Raw genomic sequence first — 21,188 nt, 5'->3', positions numbered from 1 at the left:
TGTATTTTTAGTGGTGGGTCCTTCTAGTTGTGGCATGTGGGACGCCTCCTCAGCATGGCCCGATGAGCAGTGCCATGTCCGTGCCCAGGATTTGAACCAGCAAAACCCTGGGCCACCAAAGCAGAGTGTGCAAACCCAACCACTAGGCCATGGGGCTGGCCCAAGATCAAATTCTTTAATTTGCTATTCAACTATTTACAATCTGGTGTCAGCATATTTGTCACATTAGACTTCCCACTAATGCACCCCACCACCATGATCCAGTCACATCATTCTCCTCGTCCATTAAGACCCAACAAAAATGAGGGACTAACAATATGTGGCAAGCAATGACTCTGCACCAAGACTACCAAAGTAAGAAAGATAGGTCCCAGTGATCAAGAACCACATTTGGTAGAGAGACACACAAACTAGCAAATCAATGTTATTTAGCATAAGGGCTGTGACATAAATTACAAGCAGAATACAGATAGACAAACTATTAATTCAATTTAGGAAGATCACAGAAAGCCTTACAGAAAAAAAATAAATAGTTCTTCATGGATCAAAGAATAATCGTTAGCACTTATGTAGCACTTACTATACATGCCAAAATCTATTTCAAGTACTTTACATATATTAATCCCCATTTTCTTAGATGATGAAAATGAGAGACAAAGAGTTTAAGTTAAACAAACATAATAACTATCATTTATTGAATACTTACAACATGCTAGGCACTATGCTAAGCATTAAAAAGGAACAAAATGAAATTAAGGCTTTAATTAAAAAAAAATTATGAGAGGTGGCAGCTTTCTCATTTTCTACCTTCACTGGTAAATTTTAATCCCAATGAGATTCTTTCCTAAAATAGGATAAACTTAAAAGGATTACAAATATATGATAGAAAAAGGATTCACTTAATTTCCCATATCCTACAGTCATAATTTTTCTAATGTAAACAAAAGTATGCTTTGCCCAATTTTCTCAACAGTGTTAACTGATTTATTCAATAAATACCTATGAATTACCTACTCTGTGTAAGACAAACTAAGCACATGCATTTTCCTCCACTTCCTATCAAAATCCCACTGAAATGCACTCATTCATTCTGGAAGAGAGAAAGCAGGTGGGATTACCTTGAGGATTAAGCCAGTGCAGAGAACAAACACGCATACACACACACATGCACAAGAAAGCTACAGCCAAGTAGAAGACATTTCTGCCAGCAGAGCCTGGAGAAGTACCAAACCTAGAGACAGCAGGAAGAGAAAACAGGAAAGTGGCCGCAGGACTAAAATCAGGACAATTAAAATAGTATATGAAATAGCCAAGCCAAGCCTTTTACTCCACTCTTTTACACACAGAAAATCTAGCAGCAACAGTGTTGGTTTCTAGCTAAAAACCTGTTAATGAATAAGAGGTATAAGCTGCAAGAGAAGCAAAAGTTTATTTGGGGTCTCAAGAATTGCAATTCGGGAGACAAAGATTTGAGCAGAAACTCAAATGTGCTCCAAAGAGGACAAAAGAGGCAGGGGTTCATAAAAGCAAAAACCAAAAGCTTACATAAGATGTTCTGAAAAGTTAATGATTAGTTCTGGCAAGGAGCAAGCTGACTTGCCAGTGAGTGATTAGTCCTTGAATTGTATCAAGCAGACTGTCTGTTCTTGGAAGAGGAAATACTCCAGGATGTGACGTCTGCGGTCAGGCAAGGTTCAAGAGCTCCGTCAACATCTGGTTGAGGGGGCCTTGTATAGGTGCATAAGCCCCACTTCCTTAACAGCCTCCCAGCTCCATTTTAGAAGCCTTGACACATAACTCCATTTGGTTATCATTGTCCACATTTTTCCCCTTTTGATCAAAATCTTTTGGCAGAAAGCATCTTGGATCAACCATTTGATACATTGGTGTTTCCCTCATTGCTAGGAAGGCTCATTCCTGGGAGTCATGTCCCATGTAGGGGAGAAAGCAAGATCCTCAATCATCAGTAGGAGTAACCTAGTCAGATGCTTTGGCCACACCTCAGCAGTAAGGAGGCAATCAGGAAATGAGGCATAGTCTTGTAGTTCTCAGGCATTAATGATAGTTTTGTTCTCAATGGTTGTCAGTGGATAGGTTTGCTGAATAGTCTTGAGTCTTTGAGAGATCATGACCTTGACGTTTTGAGTAGCTGCGCAACAGTGAGAAACACATAACAAGAACAGTTTAAAGATGACAAAAAGAGGGCAGACCAGAATTATCACAGGTAAAACAAGTTGTAAACTAGATCTGAGAATTGCACCTAACCCAGCAGGAAGCCAACCGAATATATTTGAAAACTTAAAATTTAACCAACCTGCAGTAAAGCCAGAGCAGCCCTTAAGGGATTTAGCTGGTTTGAAAAGCTCAGTGGTCTCTAATTCAACCTGATTAGTGGTGTTAATCCAGGTGTAGCAGGAAGTGTTGGCTATTGCACAGACTCCTTGAGTGGCAAGGTGATACTCCAAGGCTATCCTGTTGTTAAGGACTACTCAGGCTAGGGAGTCTAAGGACCTTTATTGTGCCCTAATAGCTCTTGCAGCAGAACAAGCAATTCTGTTAACAGTTCTCGTAAGGTTACGTATCATGATTTCTAGGTCTCTGACACCTATTAGGCAAGAAAAAAGGATTCACAAGAATCAATTGCCTCCATCACCAGATAACAGTCATCCCAGCGGGGAGATCACATCCTTGATTATGACTACAGCTATCATCCTTGCAATCAGAAGGATTTTCATCAGAGTAATCTTCTAGGATAGAAAGAGCTCTTTTCTTTCTATTATTGTAAGTGGATTCAGATTGTCCAGACATTAGTTTGAGTATGGTGAAAGGAGTGGTTACATAGCCTATATGAGACAAGTTCCTCCCATTTCCCAACTGTTTAAACACTCAAATGCCCATAGTTCTTGTTTGAGTCCACATACAAACACATATCCCGAAGGGGCACAAAGGATGCCTGCCAGTCTGATTATTTAGGCATTCATTTGTTGACAAGAAGAACAAAATGGGGGTAAATCAGGGGTCTGTCTTATTTTTGCATATGGGAAGAGTTGGTTCTCCAGCTTTTACCAAAGCTGAGTTTCTTTGAAAGAAAGTTTTGCAAAGGGGGGCTTGCACATTGAGTGTAGTTAGTTGGCAGCAGCCTTGTTGGCTGCATTTTGTGAATAGCCACATATATTAGCATGGAAGCTCAGGGACAGGTTTGGATGGGGTAGTACTGGTGCTACTTGAGAGCCCCTTATAAGAAGTTAGGGAGAAACAAAGGATATCGTTTATTCTCTTGTTGGGGAAAAGGGGAACTCAGTAGGTGAAGGTGGCAGGTCAAGTTGTCTCATTCACAGTAAAATTAGAAACAGAAGTGAAATTATAGACAGGTGTAACAATGGGGTCGTTTGTCTGTGCAAAACTGGTGATAGGTTGGTGATGCCTGATCCAGCAGTCAGAGAGACTTCTGGAAGAGGCTAACGTCTGAGAAAACTACTAGAGCAATGTTTTTCCAGAAATGGGAGGCTGGGAAAGTGTGAGGGAGCAGGAATACAAGAGTTAACAGCAAAAAGGAAGGCATTTTACCACCAACATAGAATTCCCACAGTATGTAAAAAGGCAAAGAGCATCAAATCCCAGTGAGGAGAAAAAGCTAGGCACAGATACTGGATTGGTCCAGATTCTTGGGACAACCGTCTACCTGAGATGTCATATGCTTCCCACTCAAGTGGAGAGCAGCACGAGATATCTTTCATTTGAGGTCTCCAGTGGGTTGAGAAGTCCCACCCATCACATAAGGGTGCTTTTTTAAGATGAGAAACACGAATCCATGAATCAACGCCCTTAAGTTCAGCTGCACAAGGACTGGCTAATAAGACATAGCATGGCCCTTTCCATCATGGTTATGGGGCATCCTTATGGAGATACCTTTTCCAATAGACAAAATCTCCTGGTTTAAAACTATGATGATGTACATCTTCTCCTGGGAGCACACTGTGAAACGACTGTTCTACTAGGGTAGTATTATCCGTATGAGTTCTAGTGAGTTCCTTGCAGTAGGTTAAAATATCTCCCTTAAGCAAAACAGGCCCATATAGACTATTGATCTAAGCTCATATGTCATCTTGTGATGATTACAAATGGGGAAAGCTTGTGCTTTCCAAAAGGTGTGGAGGTTAAGCAATACCAAAGGAAGGGCTTTTAGCCATGAGAGATTAAAAGAGTCTACGAATTTGGCCAATTGAATTTTTATCATCTCATTAGTTCTTTCAACAAGACCAGAAGATTAGGGGTGACAGGCACAATGAAAGTGTTACAGGATGGGCCAGACTTTGCAAACAGATTGTATGATTTGGCCTGAAAATGAGTTCCTTGATCGCTGTGAAGCTCTGAGGCAATACCCCAAGTAGATATAACATGACTAAAACGTTCATATCCTCAAAGGGTCCAGAGACAAAGGGAAATGACCGATGGAGCCATGGATAGGTTTTCCAGGGTTATGTTTAGGGCATATATGGAATCTTTGACAAACCTTTGAAGCTGTTCTAGGTGACGGTGTCCAATAATACTGTTTTCCGCAAAGTACCATCTTATCAGTATTCCAGTGAGTTAAATCATCAACATAGCTTAGAATATGTTCCTGGAGGCAATCAGGGAGGACTGGATGGCCATTAGGACCATACCACAAATTTTTCTTTCCTTCAAATGTTCAACCCTGTTCTGTCCATTTTTTCTTTTACTGCTTCAAAGCCAAATGTTGTTGCCACAAGCTTATTCTTTAGATCTCCAATAAGACTGAGGAATAGCTTTGATTTTAGGGTGAATTCAAAAAGAGGTTTACAATCTTGAAGAGCTGCATTTTTTGCTACTAAGTCAGCAAAAGATTACCTTTACTTTCCTCCATGTTCGCCTCAGAGTGTCCAGGAATCTTTATCACTGCCAGAGACAGACCTTGGTTTCTGAATGGCATCCAAAAGGTCTAACACATAGGAACTATTTTTTATTCTTTGGCCTGTAGAAGCCAAGAATCCTCTTTGCTTCCAAAGCATCCCACAAGCACACCTGCTGTCTGTATTGATACTAGCTGTTTCCCCTTCAACCAGACAAGAGGCTTGAGTTAGAGCTACAAGTTAAGCTTGTTGTGGAGAGGTAGCCATTGGCAAAGGACCAGTCTCTATTGTTTCTATAAAAGACAAAACTGCATAACCTGCCCTATATTTACCAGTTTCATCTTTCAGATAAGACCCATCAGTAAACCAAATCATGTCAGCATTTTCAATCAGGGTTTCTTGTAAGTCTGGTCTGGGAACTAGCAATTGGTCTGTCAAGGTAATACAGTCACATGATGTGTGTCATCAGAAGGCAATGAAGGAAGGAGAGCAGGATTGAGAGCATGACAATGAGTAATGATATTTGGTGAGGACAGAAGCAGCAGCTCATAGGACGTTAATCTGCTGGCAGAGAGGTGTTGAGTATGATGTGAATTAAGAAGGGTTTCCACTGAGTGAGGTATATAAATGGTAAGAGGAAAGCCCACGACAGTTTCTTCAGCAGTTCTAAGACGAGTTACAGTTGCAGCAATGGCTCTCATGCAAGGAGGTAGTCCCATAAATACAAGGTCTAATTGTTGACTGTAACAGCATATTGGTCTAAGTTGTCCTCCGTGTTGTTGGATAAGGAAGCCTAGTGCATTTCCTTTCTTCTCATGAACAGAAAGGAAAAAGGGCAATTCATAGTTAGGACGTCCTAAGGTTGCAGTGTCAAGGAGGCCCTGATTAGCTGCCTCAAAGGCATTTTGATTTTCTTCAGTCCAGTTGAGAGGTTCTGGCTGGTCAAGCTTGAGCAGAGAGTTTAAGGGTTGAGCCATCATAGAGAAGTCAGGAATCCAGTTTCTATAATAACCAATAACCAGCCAATCCTAAAAATCCCTTCAATGGTCTTTTGGTCTGGAGAACAGGGAAAAAAAGAATTCCTTTTATCCTATCTGGGTCAAGCATTAGCTCTTAGTTAGATATCAAATGTCCCAAATATTTAACTTGGGCTTGATTAAATTGCACTCTCTCTTTAGAGACTTTATGTTCCTTAGAAGCAAGTTCCCTTATGAGATTAGTCCATCTGCATTAGATCCTCTGACGGTGAGCAGAGGAGCTCATCCACACATTGTAATAAAGTGGAATGTTCTGAAAAGGTGACATCTACCTTTAAAGTTTGGGAGAAGTAGGTGGGGCTTTCAGTATAGCTGTGAGGCATGACTGTCCATGTGTACTGTTGTTCATTCCAAGTGAAGGAAAATAAAAATTGGCTATCAGGATCTACAGGAATGCTGAAGAAGGCACTGCAAAGGTCTATGACTGAAAAACTTGCTATTTGAAGGAATAGCAGACACTAAGGTATGAGGGTTAGGGACAAGAGTGCCTGGGTATTACAATGTTATTTACATCTCTCAAATCTTGTAAAATCTCCATCTTCTTCCATGAGGTTTACATACAGGGAGGATGGGTATATTACAAGGGTTTGTACAGGGAATAATGAGCCCTTGTTTTAGACATTCTTCAGCTATAGGTTCAGTGCTTTTCATTGCTTCCACATGCAAAGGATACTGCTTAATGTTAGGTAAGGGCTCATTTGGATCCATCTCAATTTTTATTGGAATGACAGAGTGAATGCAGCCAACATCCGTGTAGCTTTTTGACCAGAGGCTGTCAGGCATAGCGTCTAAGGTAGGATTCTCTTATTCTTTGACTGGGTGGGTAAGACAGGGATGGAAACCATTACAAGGTCAGAATTATCCACTGAGGAACAGTTAAGGTCTCTTAATTCAAGAAATATTTCCCCCTTTGAAGAGAAAGAAGTGTGGGCTTCATACGTTTCAAGGAAATCTCTCCCACGTAAATGTATGTGGGCAAAAGGAACCAACAAAAATGGGTGAGATCCTGATATTGAGCCTAATTGAAAAAGAATTAGGAGTGACTTAAAGATAGTCATGGGGCGCTTGGATACTCCAACCATTTAGATTGTTTCTGAACTCTGAGGAAGGGGACAAGAAAGGCTGGTGGGGTTGAGGACCAACAGGGTGGCCCCTGTGTCAAAAAGGACTTTAATAACCTCATCTCCAATAGTTAAATCAATTTCTCCTAAAGAAATGGTTAGGAAGAAAGGAAGTATCTCCTTCGAATCCTTGGAGCAGTGCTATTATTGAAACGGATGTAAGGTTCCCCTTTTTGGAAGAGTCGAGACTGAGATTATCACCAGGAGGCCTGGTTTTTCTTTTCTAGAATATAACAATCTTTTCTCCAATGGCCTGATTTCTTACAGTAATTTCAGACACCCTTCATAGGAGTGCTATTGGTCTGAGAAGGCTTGTGTGTCAGTTGTTACATCTGAATTAGCATGATTTGTGCGGCCTGGATTTGGACATCTAGAGCTTGGGCAGCTTTCTTTTGGGCTGCCTTTGACAGTGGCTCAACATAAGGCTGACATAAGCGAAGCCACACTCTAGAAAAGAAATCATATTGTAAGTTTGAATGACCTCTGACTAACTAACCTGGCTGGATATGCACCCTCCAAGAGATCCACCTGGTCTGTAGATTTTATGACCCCTGCTTATGCATGTCCCTCCCAGCTGTGATAAGATGGTAACTTTGTTCTTTTGAGTTCCTCAGGAATGTGATGACCCCCACACACAGAGTCTACGCTGATACCCATCATCAAAGAAAACTGAAAGATCTGATGTGGCATCTCCCAGTCTGTAACACCAGAGGGTCAACATTCCTAATCCCCTCCTATAACCTACTGGCCTATATAAACGCTTCAAGATTCTGTCCCCCCTTAAGACAGTTCTTTCAGACATTAGTCAGCCATCTTCCCCCTTGCTAGCAAGCTGTAATAAAACACCCTTTCTCTGCCACCATCATGCCTCTTGACAATTGGCTTCTGTCTCGCAGTGAGCAGATCATGCCCCTTGTGTGGTAACACCTTTTGATTGTTTTAGATAACTGTTCAGCTAAGTTAATCAAATCATGTGTTTCCATGGTAGCCCAGTTAAGCTGATGCCTCTTGACAAGAGTAGCGAGTTCACCTTCTAATCCATTACCAAAAGTTGAACTAAACAGTGAGGAAATTTCATAATTAATGTGATCAATTCTAGAACAGTGTTTAAAAACATTTTCAAATCTGTCAAAATAATCAAACACAGATTCATCAGATTTCTGTATACTTTGCCAGTTGAATCCTTTTCCAATCAATACTTCTAGGGAAGACATCAGGAATTTTTTCATGAAGTCTTTAGCTAACTTAAGAACATTCCCCATGGCTCCCTTGCCTTGCTTAGAAAAGTCTTCCATGGGATTGTTCCATCCTGCTTTAGAAAATCATTCCTTGGCTCTCCCTTCCCCCCAAGCATGTGAATAAGTTGATACAAATCTGAACAGCCAGGTCAATCATTTTCAATAATTAATTCAAATTCTTTTGTAAATTTAATAGGGTCTTCCTTGGGATCAGGAAATCCTTTAGCAAGGAATAGAAATTTGGACTTTGGCCAAGGAGTGAAGGAGACTGCAGAGTTGTCTTCCCCAGTTTTTATTTTAAAGGGGGCTATTAGTGCTGGGGGATAAAGAGAGGCTTCTGGGTCATCATTGTAGAAAGGAAGTTCAGCCAAAGAAGGATATAGGGGACGGTGGACAAGTAGCTGGAGCAGGAACAGAAGCACTTGTAGAAGCAGAGGAAGAATTGGCCGATTTTTCTAGTTTTGCAAATCTTTGAGAGAGATCTGAATTGGCCTTGGTAAGTTTAGAATTAACAGCTTGCAAGGAAGCAACCTTTTCAGTGCTTCATTTAGAGGCCCCAAGATACCAATTAAAATAAACTTCCCATTTAATTTGTTTAGTTCAATAGCCTTTTCTTCAATTGACCATGCAAGGAAACCAATTTAGGAATTTCAAGGGAGCCCCATTCAGGCCAGTGAAGCTTTAAATCACGAGTAATATGAGCCCAGCGAAACAAACATCTACATGTAGGGACCAGCCTAGTGGTGTAGTGGTTAAGTTCACATGCTCTACTTCAGCAGCTCAGGATTTCCAGATTCAGATCCTGGGTGCAGACCTAGCATCACTTGTCATGCCAGGCTGTTGCAGCATCCCATATAAAATAGAGGAAGGCTGGCACAGATGTTAGCTCAGCAACAATCTTCCGCAAGCAAAAAGAGGAAGATTAGCAACAGATGTTAGCTCAGGGCCAATCTTCCTCACATACACAAAAAAAATCTGTATGTAGAAAGTCCATATTCTTTGAACATAAAACTAGCAGGAGTCCCAGAGATGCGCTGCCCTTTAGCAGTCCCCTCAGAAAATGGGCTTCCCATTTCTAATTACTTATCAAGGAAACAAAGGCCTAACAAAAGGAACAAAACAAACAGAAATTCCTTAATAAGCCAACATCAAAAGGATGGCTAAAACTAGTAGCAAAGGACACCCAAATAAAGAATCTGAACCTCTACTAAAGGCTGGAGGTCCAGGCCCAGGAGGACTTACACTGGGAGCCAAGGCTGCCAGGAGGAGACGACAGAGCACAAAGGACTTTTTGTAGGTGCTTTTGCTTGCGTCAGAATTAGAGGTCAGTCACTCTGGATCCCACTTCTGACACCATGTAATGTCAACAATAAGAGGCAAAAATTGCAAAAGAAGCAAAGTTTATTTCGGGTCTCAAGAATTGCAATTCAGGAGACACAGATTTGAGTAGAAATTCAAATGTGCTCTGAAGAGGTCAAAAGAGGCAGGGGTTCATAAAGGCAAAAATCACGAGCTTACACAAGTTGTTCTGAACAATTAACGATTGGTTCTGGCAAGAAGCAAGCTGACTTGCCAGTAGGTGACTGGTCCTTAAGTTGTATCCAAATAGGTTATCTGTTCTTGGAAGAGGAAATACTCCAGGATGTGACTTCGGTAGTCAGGCAAGGTTCAAGAGTTCAGTCAACAACTGGTTGTGGGTGCTGAATACATGCACAAGCCCCACTTCCCTGATGGCCTCGCAGCTCCATTTTAGAAGCCTTGACATATATCACTCCATTTTCTTATCACTGACAACAAACCACATGTTTTTTTAAAAAATTTAACAATCTACCCTGAAAGCATTAGAGCATCTTCATGCTCCATAACAAAGCTGTCCTTATTTAGGCATAGGGTAGAAGGAGAGTGGGGAGAGGCAGCTCTTTTCCTGCATTTCATCCACGGACCCTAATTGAGGCCCAACAGTTGACACCCTGCTCACTTACAAAGAGCTCAAGAATCATTAAAAACAATTTTTTTCCAGAAAAGCAAAAACACAAAAGAAAAGGATGAAATAAACAACAACTAACCTGAAGGAAGCACAGCTATTTCTGAGAACAGAAGACAAACATTTAAAATTTATAAGTGCCATCCTCAAAGAAATGCATAAACATACTGCATCCATTAAAAATGAGCAACTGGAAACTATGGAAACAGAAAAAACAACCAAGGAAAAAAGAAATTCAAAAGGAGAGCTGAGAGTCAAGAAAACGGACTTCTTCTGGTCCTCAATATGGATTGATCCTCCATATTACTTTTTCTTCTTTTTGTCTTTTTTATCTCTGTTTGGAAGAATCTATCCCAATGGTATTCTGAACAGAACAGAGAAAATGGGGGGGGGGGGGGGGACAGGAGGTGGAGGACATAGTTTAAGAAATAATCAAAGAAAATTTCCCAGAAGTGAACAAATAGGATTCATGGACTGACATAAAGGATAAGTGAAAAAAGATCCACACCTAGAAGCACTCTCATAAAATATCATAAGCCAATGATAAAGAGTCTAATAAAATCTTCCAGAAAAAAAGTGTATCACTTGCAAAAGGAGAATGAGACTGTCATTAAGCTTCCCATCAGATACACTAGTTGCTAACAGGCAAAAGAACAAGGTCTTCAAAGTTTTGAGCAAAATAAAATGATTTTGAACTACAAATTCTATTCCTGAACTATTAATTAAATGAGAAGGCAAAATAAATGCATTTTCAGATATATGAGGTCTGTGAAAATTAAATTACTTGCTTTATATCTTTTCTGAAAAAATTACTTGAAGTTAGTTATACTCCAATAAGGCTGGGGGGTATCTGAGATAAAAGAGGACACACAATAACATAAAAAAGTAGACCTAACTCCAGAGACAAACAAAAAAACAGAATATAGATATGCAACAGACTTGAAAAGCAACTAGTGTACATTAGAAAGTGTTTGAGAGCTCTAACTATACCTTTAAGAACAAAATGAGGGGCCAACCCCATGGCCTAGTGGTTAAATTGAGCATGCTCCACTTTGGCAGCCCGGGTTCAGTTCCAGGGCAGGGACCTACACCACTCATTGGTAGCCATGCTGTGGCGGTGACCCACATACAAAAAACAGAGGAAGACAGGCACAGATATTAGCTCAGGGCGATCTTCCTCAGCAAAAAAAAAAGAGAGAGGGGGAACAAAATGAATTCATTTTAGTAAATACAGTATTATTATTATTAGGAAGCTAATTGGACACTTTAAGTGGTAGAGAATTAATACAATTACATTTCTTTCTCTGCAGTACCAATTACACCTCTTGGTTTTATAGTGAATGGTGCTTGCATAATTATAATACTGTAAAATTTATAGGTTTAGGTTTTCAATGTTTAAGAATGAACCTATAAACAAAGCACAGAAGAACCAAAGTCACAGAATATAAATGTTATAAACACAGAGTAGTAGTAAACTATAGAAGTAGTGAAAATGAGAATAAAAGCTAACACATATTACATACCTACTATATACCAGGCACTGTGCTAAAAAAGCCTTACATGCAATAAATCATTGATAACAAAATGGCAGCACTGAGTAGCGGCCAAAAGAGGAGATTCAGGACCCAGACTGCTTAGAGTTTGATATCCAGTTCCACTGCTTGCCAGTGTTATGACCTTGGGCAAGACGCCATATTTTGTTAATACGTTTATCTCATTGTAAGACTTCTGAAATTAAGCTGTCTTACACTACACGGTGTGTCATAAGTTTAATAGGCAGTGGTTACTTTCTTTCTCAGTAGTACAAAAAATAATAGCCTTAAAATCGATGGCAAAGAGGGATTGTTATAGTTTAAAGGAGGCTTTAAGACAATAGTCAAATGCAAGGCATGAACCTTGATTGGATCCCAAATGGGAAAAAAAAAAAGGAAAATAAATGGTGAAAATTGAAAGCATTGTTATTTTTCTAAGATGTGATAGTAGCATGCATCTTAGTTTACATAGGAGTCTCCTTATACCTAGTCATTGACTTTTCTCAGGATCCAGGTCAGTTGTCTTGTAGAATGCGCCACATTTTAAATTTTATTATTTTCTTATTATTAGATCCAGATTTAGCAAGAACACTACATAGGAATTATTGGAACACAGGTGGTGTTGTATACATGGAGTTTTAAAAATTGATTCTTACAGAAAATTCTTAGTAAAACAAAAACAAAACTATAAAGCATGGGATTAAAAAAAGAAACATAGCTTGGTTTGAAATCCAATCTCCAATCCCTTTTTCCTTGTGCCTAAGAAATCAGTAAAATACATCTGCCCCTGTACATTTGCTGGCGTTCTGTCACCTGTGTACATGTTATATTTTAACCAAAAATGTCTGAAAGGCAAAAGCTTTCCCTTTATTTTTCCCAAAATGTGCATTCCAGTCCTCTTAAGTCTTCTTTCTTATTACCATAGAGTAAATTATATTTAAAGGAGGAATTGGAGGGGAAAAAACCAGTATTCAAAATTAAGAGAAAAGGGCAATTACTATCTTAGGCAGCCTCTGGAGTAATTATGCTGTACAACCTCAGACTGAATACCGGCTGTCAGAGCAAATGTCTTTAAAATATTGGTTTTGCCCTTTATATCTCTAAATGAGAAACAATACAGAGGTTTTGGGTAAGTTTTAACTCAAAGCCGGAGTGTTTGGTCCTCATTTCTGACTCATAAAAACGTCAATTGGAAAAAAAGTTTACAGTTTTATTCAGCCATATTTTATAACATGGCATAGATAATTTTATATACCCGTGTGTGCATGTGAGAATTATATTAGAACATGGTATTTAACCTCTCTTGTGTCTAAATTTCCTCATCAGTAAAATGGGGAAAACAGTAAAACCAACCTTTTTGGATTATTATGAGAAATAAATCAATTAAATAAGTTTATATCTATAAAGTGCTTAAAATAGTACCCGGACACAACATCTGTTAAATGAACAGAATATATAATACATCTGAATTTTCGTTGTAGTTCTTACATCTTACATTTATATTCTCCATTTTAAAGGTAAGAAAACTGAGCTCCAGAGAGCTTACCAAAGTGTCCAAGGTCATATATGTACGTAGTAGGTGGTAGAGCTGGGATCAGAATCCAACTGGCCCAACTCCTGAGCCCCTGCTCCTACCCACTTCACTATCCATTCGTACAGAGTTTGCATACAATTATTTATTCAGCCATTGCCTTCTTTTTGGAAAATCAGATATCCAGGGGAGTTTTGCCACTGCAGATAACGCCACAATGAATTCTTTATACATACATCCTTATGTATCAGGGCTTTTATTTTTAAAGGAGAGAATCCAAAAAGTAAAATCACTAGGCCAAAAAGTTTGCACATTTTTAACATTAACAGAAATTACTAATTTTAAGAAGTTTATTATAGCAGATTTATCTTTCCTTTTACAGTACCTGGATTTCCTGTCTTACTAAAAGATGTCACCTCTACTCCAACTATAAAAATATTCTTTTCTTCATATAGATATATACCTTTAACTCATTTACAATTTACTTTTTGTATATTTTATAAGAGGATCTAGTGAGTTTTCTTATAGATGGATAGCAAATTACACTAGCAGCCTTCATTAATTAAAACCCACCAAGGTGAAATGTCACCCTTGTCACAGATTAAACACAGATTAAACCAAAGCCCCCCTCCTGAACTCAAATCAAATTATTTTTGATCTCTAGGTGTCTTGGGCTCATGCTCTTTCATCCACTTACAATAGGCCTTTCCCAGCTCTGTAAATCCAAATCCTACCATCTGTTAAGGTCCTATACAAATGCCAGGACTACCTTATTGCTTTCCACCTTTCCTTCTTCTCATACCTTGCTAGAGGTAATCACCCCCTCCTTTGAATGTCCACAATACTTTATCTGTACATACCTAACAACATTTCTCACTTTTAAAACAATTAGTTATGTACAAGTCCTTTCTCTCTTTCTAGGTGGTAATGTTTTGGTGGACTAGATTTCTAAGTCATTTTTACAGCACCCTTAGTACTTAGAACAGTGCCTCCAAACCACATCTGTTAGATGAATACCTGCACAACTTTCTTGATCCCTCGCCAGATCTGCAGTTCTGCAGCTAACTGAAAATTGTTTCATTAAGACTAACTCCCTTGTACGCAGAAAAGGGTAGCTCTGCCAAATAAAGGGGAATTTTTCTGGAATCCATGAATCAGAAAGTTAAAATAAATGAAATTTTAAATTATGTATTCTGTACCATATTCATATGAGAAAAAGTAAAGAGATATTAAATAAAATAATACTGAATATTTTTTCAAAATAACAATTTCTAGGCTATGATGGGGTTAATACAGATTTAGGACAAACTTCTACATATTTACATCCAAAATTCTCTACAATGATAACTCATGTGCATAATAATGACATCAGCGCAAGGTAAAATTAAGTGCCTTATGTATCATCAAAGATATAATGCAAACAGGACCACTTGCACCATAGGCAAAGTAAGTATTCACTACATTGAAAAGTTTTGGAGTGCTAGAAAGGTCTCATCTTGCCTAAACATCTTCCCACTCAGAGAGCTAATGCCTAAAAATTTATTATTAATATTCATGCCTTTCATTTAAGTCTAAACCAGTGGTTCTCAACCATGGGCCATTCTGCCTGCTAAGGGCCATTTGGCAATGTCGGCAGACATTTTTGGTTGTCACAACTAGGAAGGATGGGTTGCTACTAAGCATCCAGAGGACACAAGCCAGGATAATACTAAACGTCACACAACACCCAAGATAGACCCTCACAACAAAGGATCATCTGGCTCAAAATGTCAATAGTGCAAAGGCTGAGAAACTCTGGTCTACATTCTGCCAAAATGCAAAAACATACTGTTTTTAACTTAACCTGCACCTCAGCAAGCCCTCCACTTCAATCCAATCCAATCAAGCCTTTTTCCCTCTACTCCTCCTCCACGCTGCCAAATCCAGTGCTTACTTATCCTCATATACAACTCCTCAGCAGCATTTATTTGACTCAGCTACGCCCTGCTTCTTGAAACACTTCTTTCTCTTGACTTCCTTGATATCCCAGTTTCCTGATTTTCTTTCTGCTTTACTAGACACACCTTTTCAGTCTATTTCGTTAACTCTTCAATGCTGTTCATTATCTAACGGTGCATTAATCCTTTTCTTCCCTTTGTTATCTTCATTTTTTCCCTAGATGCTCTCAGCCAGAACCATGGCTTTAACTACATCTATATCCTGATAATGCCAAAATTTGTAACACCAGCCCTGACCTCCCCCTTGAACTTCAGACTTATTTAACCAACTTTTAGTTCCACTTGGATGTCTAATTGATATCCAAAACTTAACATGTCCAAAACAGAAACCCTTGATTCAGAAATTATTGTTATTATAATCAAAATACCTGTCTGGTAAAATGCTAACAATTGGGGAATTTGGGTTTGATTCTCGCAACTTTTATGTAAGTTTGAAATTCTTTCAAAATAAAAAGTAAAACAAACAAAAATATACGGCTCCCAGGGCTGGCCTGGTGGCATAGTGGTTAAGTTCACATGCTCTGCTTCCATGGCCCAGGGTTCGCGGGTTCGGATCCCAGGCACAGACCTACACCTCACTCATCAAGCCACGCTGTGGCAGCACCCCACATGAAAAATAGAGGAAGGCTGCCACAGACGTTAGCTCAGCGACAATCTCCCTCAAGCAAAAAGAGGAAGACTGGCAACAGATGTTAGCTCAGGGCCAATCTTCCTCACAAAAAAAAAAAAAAAGGGGTCCTATCAGTCCACATTTTGTTCTTCCCCCTTTCAGCAAATTGCACATCAATTCCTCATAAAAAATATCTAGGCATCATCATTAGTTCATCTCTGTAAGAACATGCCACATTTAATCCACAGCAAGTTCAAGATGCTCCACCTGAAATATAGTCCAAATCAAGCCACTTCCCTCCATCTCCACTGCTACCAGCTTCCTATCTGGTCTCCCTGTTGCCACATTTGCCCCCTGTATTAGTTTCCTGGGGCTGCCGTAACAAACTACCACAAACTGGGCAGCTTAAAACAACAGAAATGTATTGTTTCACAGTTCTGGGGGTTAAAAGTCTGAAATCAAGCTCAGCAGGACCACACTTTCTCTGATATCTCTAGGGAAGGATTCTTCCTTACCTCTTCCTAACTTCTGGAGGTGGCTGGCAATCTTCAGTTCTTGGCTTGTAGACGCATCACCCCACTCTCTACCTCCATCTTCACACAGCAGTCTCTCCGTATGTCTGCTTTGTGTCCAAACTTCCCTCTTCCTATGAAGACACTAGTCATGGGGTTAGGGCCCACCCTAACTCAGTATGACCTCATCTTAACTTGATTACATCTGCAAAGACCCTATTTCCAAGCAAGTTCACACTCACAGGTTCCAGGCATTAAGACTTTGGCACATCCTTTGGAAGAATGTGATTCAGCCCATAAGATCCCCTATACATAATCAGTTTTCCACACAGCAGCCATAGCGATCTTCACGAATGTACAGCAGGCCACGTCACTCTCCTGCCTACAGGTCTATGTCCAGCTGGCCTCCTCCTGCCTCTCAAACTTCATCTCCTACCACTTTCCCCTTAAGTTCCCCAGTGGCCTTCTTTCTGTCCCTCTAACTCACCAGGCTTATCCTTGCCTCAGGAAATTCGTGTGTGGCTTCCTCACCATTTCAAGTCACAGCTCAAGTGTCACTTTCTCACAGACATCTATTCTGACCATCTACCTAAGCAGCACATCCCATAGGTATTTTCTTTCACATAACCCTAGTTTGAAGCAGTATGAACCATTATCAGAAATTATCTTCTTTGTCATTTATTTGTTAAGCAGCCCCCTTACTTGAATATAAGCTCTACTGAGGCAGATTCCATCACTACTGCCCCAGAGACAAAACCAGGGTTGTACAAATATTTTTCATGTTTATTTGGTCAAATACATCTTTTTTCCTTCATGATTTCAGGATTTCCTATCTTACTTACCAAGATTATTTAACTATTCCCCTAATTTTTCTTCTATTGTTTTCTTTCTTTGCTATTGCTCATTTAAATATTTAATCCATTTGGAATTCATCTTTGTATAGTACTTGAGAAACAGGGGTCACCTCTGATGATTCCAATACAAAAAGTCTACAACTTCAAGAAATTCTGACCTCTTCGATAAGGCTCAAACACTTCTGCAGGGCGTATGCAACCTTCCCTGAACTGACAGCCTCTATTCCTCTATGGCACCAATCTCTGGCTGATGATTCCATCCCACCCTGCTCTCTGACTATGTCAAAAAGTTAAAATGACCATCCAGAAGGATTATGCTTGAAATACACTTCCCCACCTGCCTTATGAACTCCTATAAATCCTTAAAACCCCAGTTCTAATGTCACCTCTCCTGGAAGCCTTTCCTATCCTTGTTTATACCTTCACTCTAACATCCCTCTACTGTATAATCTGTAGTACCTGCCTCATAATGTGTACATTTAAGTACTTAGCCGAGTGCCTGGCACAGAGTAAATGCTAAATAAACGTTAACTATTATTATTATTGCCGTGATAGGTCACAATTATTTGTTTGTGTAATCTCCCTTGCTAGACCACGAGAGAGAGGACAGAGACCCATTTATTTGCCATTTTACCAATCCCAGTGATCTGGCACATATTGAAGCATTAATAATAAGTGATAAATAAATTAATGAACAACACCTCAATTCTAGAACAAGGTAAATTTCTTTGATACTGTGGATTCCTCATGTTCAAAAAGAGAGGAATCTTTAAGATGAAAAATAGACTGCTCTGGGCCAGCCCCAGTGGCCCAGCAGTTCAGTTCAGCGCACTGGCTTTGTGGCCAGGTTCAGTTCCCAGCTGGGACCTACAATACTCTGTTAGTGGCCATGCTGTGCTGGCAGCCCACATACTAAAAAACAGAGGAAGACTCGCATGGATGTTAGCTCTCAGTGAATCTTCTTCAGTAAAAACTAAATAAAATAGACTGCTCTGCCTGCTTTTGGATTTGGTTCAAATTCGAGGGGTGGGAGAGAGGCATATCTAGCAAGAAAGTCTAGCTTTTCCCACCTCCTGAAAGACAATAATAGGTGCTCTATGGCTAACATCGTATAACTCATTATACTGGACATTAAAACAATGGCATTTTTCAAAAGAAGCGTAAGAGAACCCAAAACTTTTTGTCTTATTTTGAAAGCAGTCAGACGTGTCTTATCCTCGTTTGAGTTCATAACCTCACATTCACCTGGCCCTGAACCTCGCATAAGGAAACTTACGAGCTTCCTTGATAAAATAACCCAACACTTCAACTCTGAGTTGAAGGAGGAGCCTCACGTCGGGTAAACACGTAGGGGCTGTGAAGTCTACCTGCCCTCCCACGAGGAGAGTCTCCGTCCACGCCCACCTCGGAGAACCACAGTGTTCTGAGACTGGGGGACGACAGGCTTCCTCAGCTCGGGCGTCCCCTAAGCCAGGGCTGCAGAAGCGGAGCAAACTGCCCTCCGTTAATCGGCAGCTGCTCAGTACCGAGAGGACCACAACTCACAGAAGAGGCGGAGAGAAGCTTCAGGCGGGAAAGATGAAGTGTACGGATGCCACACGCAGAGAAAGAAGAGCAGCGAGAGAGGCGATCGTCAGGAACACTGCCTCTTCTCACTTCTCATCGGTACCTCGAATGTTTGCATGCCCAGACCAGCACCCGCCCCGTTCACACTTTTCTTCCCGCTCCAGGGCGGGCCAGGCCGCCGCCCACCCGCTGGAGAGCAACGCGGGCGGCTGCAGCGAAAGGCCGCCGCCTCCCGGACTCACCGGCTCTCCGTGCCGCCACTTCGCCACCGAAAAGGCTGCTCCAAGGCCGGGTCTTCCGGCGTCCCCTCCCGGGAGGCCGCCGCGTTCGATCCCCACCGCGAGACTGCGGTTGTGGGAGGCGAGAACAGCCCGGCCGGTGTCCCGGCTTCCGTAGGCGAACGGCTCGGCGGCCCCGGATGTTGATATGCTCTCTGCCCCGGAAACGGTGGCGGGAGGCCCAAGTGGGTGGAGGCGGTGTTGCCGGCCTCTCCGGAAGGAGACGTGGCGGCGGTTGGGCCCGGGCTGCCTGGGCGGTTGGTAGTCCCGCCGCCTCCTTCTCCTCCTCCCCCTCCTCTCCTCTATGGGCAGAGGAGGCTGTGGCGACGGCTGGAGAAGTCGGCGGCGGAGGATGGAGGAAGGAGGCGGCGGCGCGCGGAGCCTGGTCCCCGGCGGGCCAGTGTTATTGGTCCTCTGCGGCCTCCTAGAGGCGTCCGGCGGCGGCCGAGCGCTCCCCCAGCTCAGCGATGACATCCCTTTCCGTGTCAACTGGCCCGGCACCGAGTTCTCTCTGGTCAGTGCCCTCGCGAAACCCGTAGCCATATCTCTTCCTCCTGTCGCTAAGGGTTCTGCCCCTTCCCCCTGTACGCTACGCTGTTTTCCCCTTGAACCGCCTCTGCAGGCGCAAGCCTCCTTCCCCAATCCAGAGTTTCATTTACCCCACGTTCATTCATTCATACAGCAAGTATTTATCGAACACATCGTGTGGACGTGCCCCCCATGCTAAGCCTTGGGGATCCAGCGGTCACCTGCTCTCCTCTTTTTAAATGTCTCACTAGACCTTGCTTACCAACACTCTGCCCCGTGGAAGAAGCTTTCCACGTCAGGGGCACACGTTTATCTTCGTTGGAGAGTCAGTTGCGCCTCTTCCTTCCCCAGCAGCCTTCTTTCCTTCAGGATTACGCATCATCGTACCCACACAGCCAGGAGTACTGCAGATACGAGCTCCCTCTCTCATAGCCGCTCTTTCTTGCATACACACTCACACGTATACATCTACACACAGCTCTTCCTTTCAAAGTTGTTTCTGAGAGGGTTATTTGTCCTGTGAGATGTTAACGACGCTCTATGCAGAATATCCTTTACAGTTTTGAGGTATTACGACTGTTATTTAAGACCCCAGAACGCAAGGTTTTATGATCCGTTTTCCTACAGTGAAGAACATACTTATGACCTCACAGTAGTGAAAATTTGCAGTCTTTCTGTCTTTGGAGAGGAGAGTGATGGAAAGTCTTCCTATCCACGTGTAGCTACTGCAGGCCAATAAATGTTGTGCTCTTATGATACTTACCATGTAGTAATTAATTCATTTATTTCAAATTGAAGTCCTAGAAAATGAAATTTTTTTAAAAAATTATTATTCCAATTACTTACAGTCATTCCACTTGGGAGATTATTTAAATATGTTGTTCTGTTACTATAAGTGATACCGTGACATCAAAACAAGATTTACCAGGATAACAGATGTCATCATTACCACAAGAGCTTTCTATTTGCAAATATTAGTTTTTGCTAATATTTCACACCTGGTTTGTTTCTCTTCCCCTCTGTTTTCTGTTCCACTGTTCTGGTAGTTCAGTGGTTCTTGAATTTATCTAAGTAAATATTTCTCTGGGAAGCCAGGTTTATCTTTACATTAATGCCATGAAATACTAATATACTAAAATACATAAAAATTTGTTATAAGTCAGATATAGCTTTAGCAGGCTTAGGGTGAGAATACTTTAGTCCAACCTCTGTTATTGTTTCCAAAGACACATTTGGAATGAACATGACAAAATTTAAAGAATGTGGTCATTAAAATTTTTTACTCTTTCACCTGTTTCTTTTTAGGCTGCCCTGAAAACTTACTGACCTATAAGTGGATGACTAAAACTAGCCTTTTTAGAAGTTACTACCAAATTGTCATTCAGTCTTCTTGTTGGCACGGATGTTTCTTGGCTAAAAAGAGGTTATGCAGAAAGATCTCAGTCTTAGTGTATGTTATACCAACCTTTCACATATCTATCAATTTTATTTTGAAATTTCGTTTTTAATTACTTTTCTTTGGCAATGCA

General features: G+C 41.0%; 2 protein-coding genes across 2 annotated transcripts in view; one reads left to right on the top strand and one right to left on the bottom strand.

Annotated features, from left to right (window-relative positions):
* ASB3 (ankyrin repeat and SOCS box containing 3) overlaps positions 1–19,418 on the bottom strand; it is a gene marked incomplete at its 5' end in the record, with an annotated part of 106,627 nt that extends 87,209 nt beyond the window's left edge. The window contains one exon of the mRNA XM_046661837.1: positions 19,096–19,418. Within this exon, the coding sequence (XP_046517793.1) occupies positions 19,096–19,418 (323 nt within the window). The remainder of the gene's footprint in view (positions 1–19,095) is intronic.
* ERLEC1 (endoplasmic reticulum lectin 1) overlaps positions 19,414–21,188 on the top strand; it is a 30,227-nt gene continuing 28,452 nt past the window's right edge. Inside the window, exon 1 of the mRNA XM_046660387.1 lies at positions 19,414–19,645. Coding sequence (XP_046516343.1) covers positions 19,436–19,645 — 210 coding nt within the window. The 5' untranslated portion in view covers positions 19,414–19,435. The remainder of the gene's footprint in view (positions 19,646–21,188) is intronic.

The sequence above is a fragment of the Equus quagga genome, chromosome 5, assembly GCF_021613505.1.
Source record: "Equus quagga isolate Etosha38 chromosome 5, UCLA_HA_Equagga_1.0, whole genome shotgun sequence".
NCBI lineage: Eukaryota > Metazoa > Chordata > Mammalia > Perissodactyla > Equidae > Equus > Equus quagga.
This window is presented reverse-complemented; position numbering and strand designations above follow the sequence as displayed.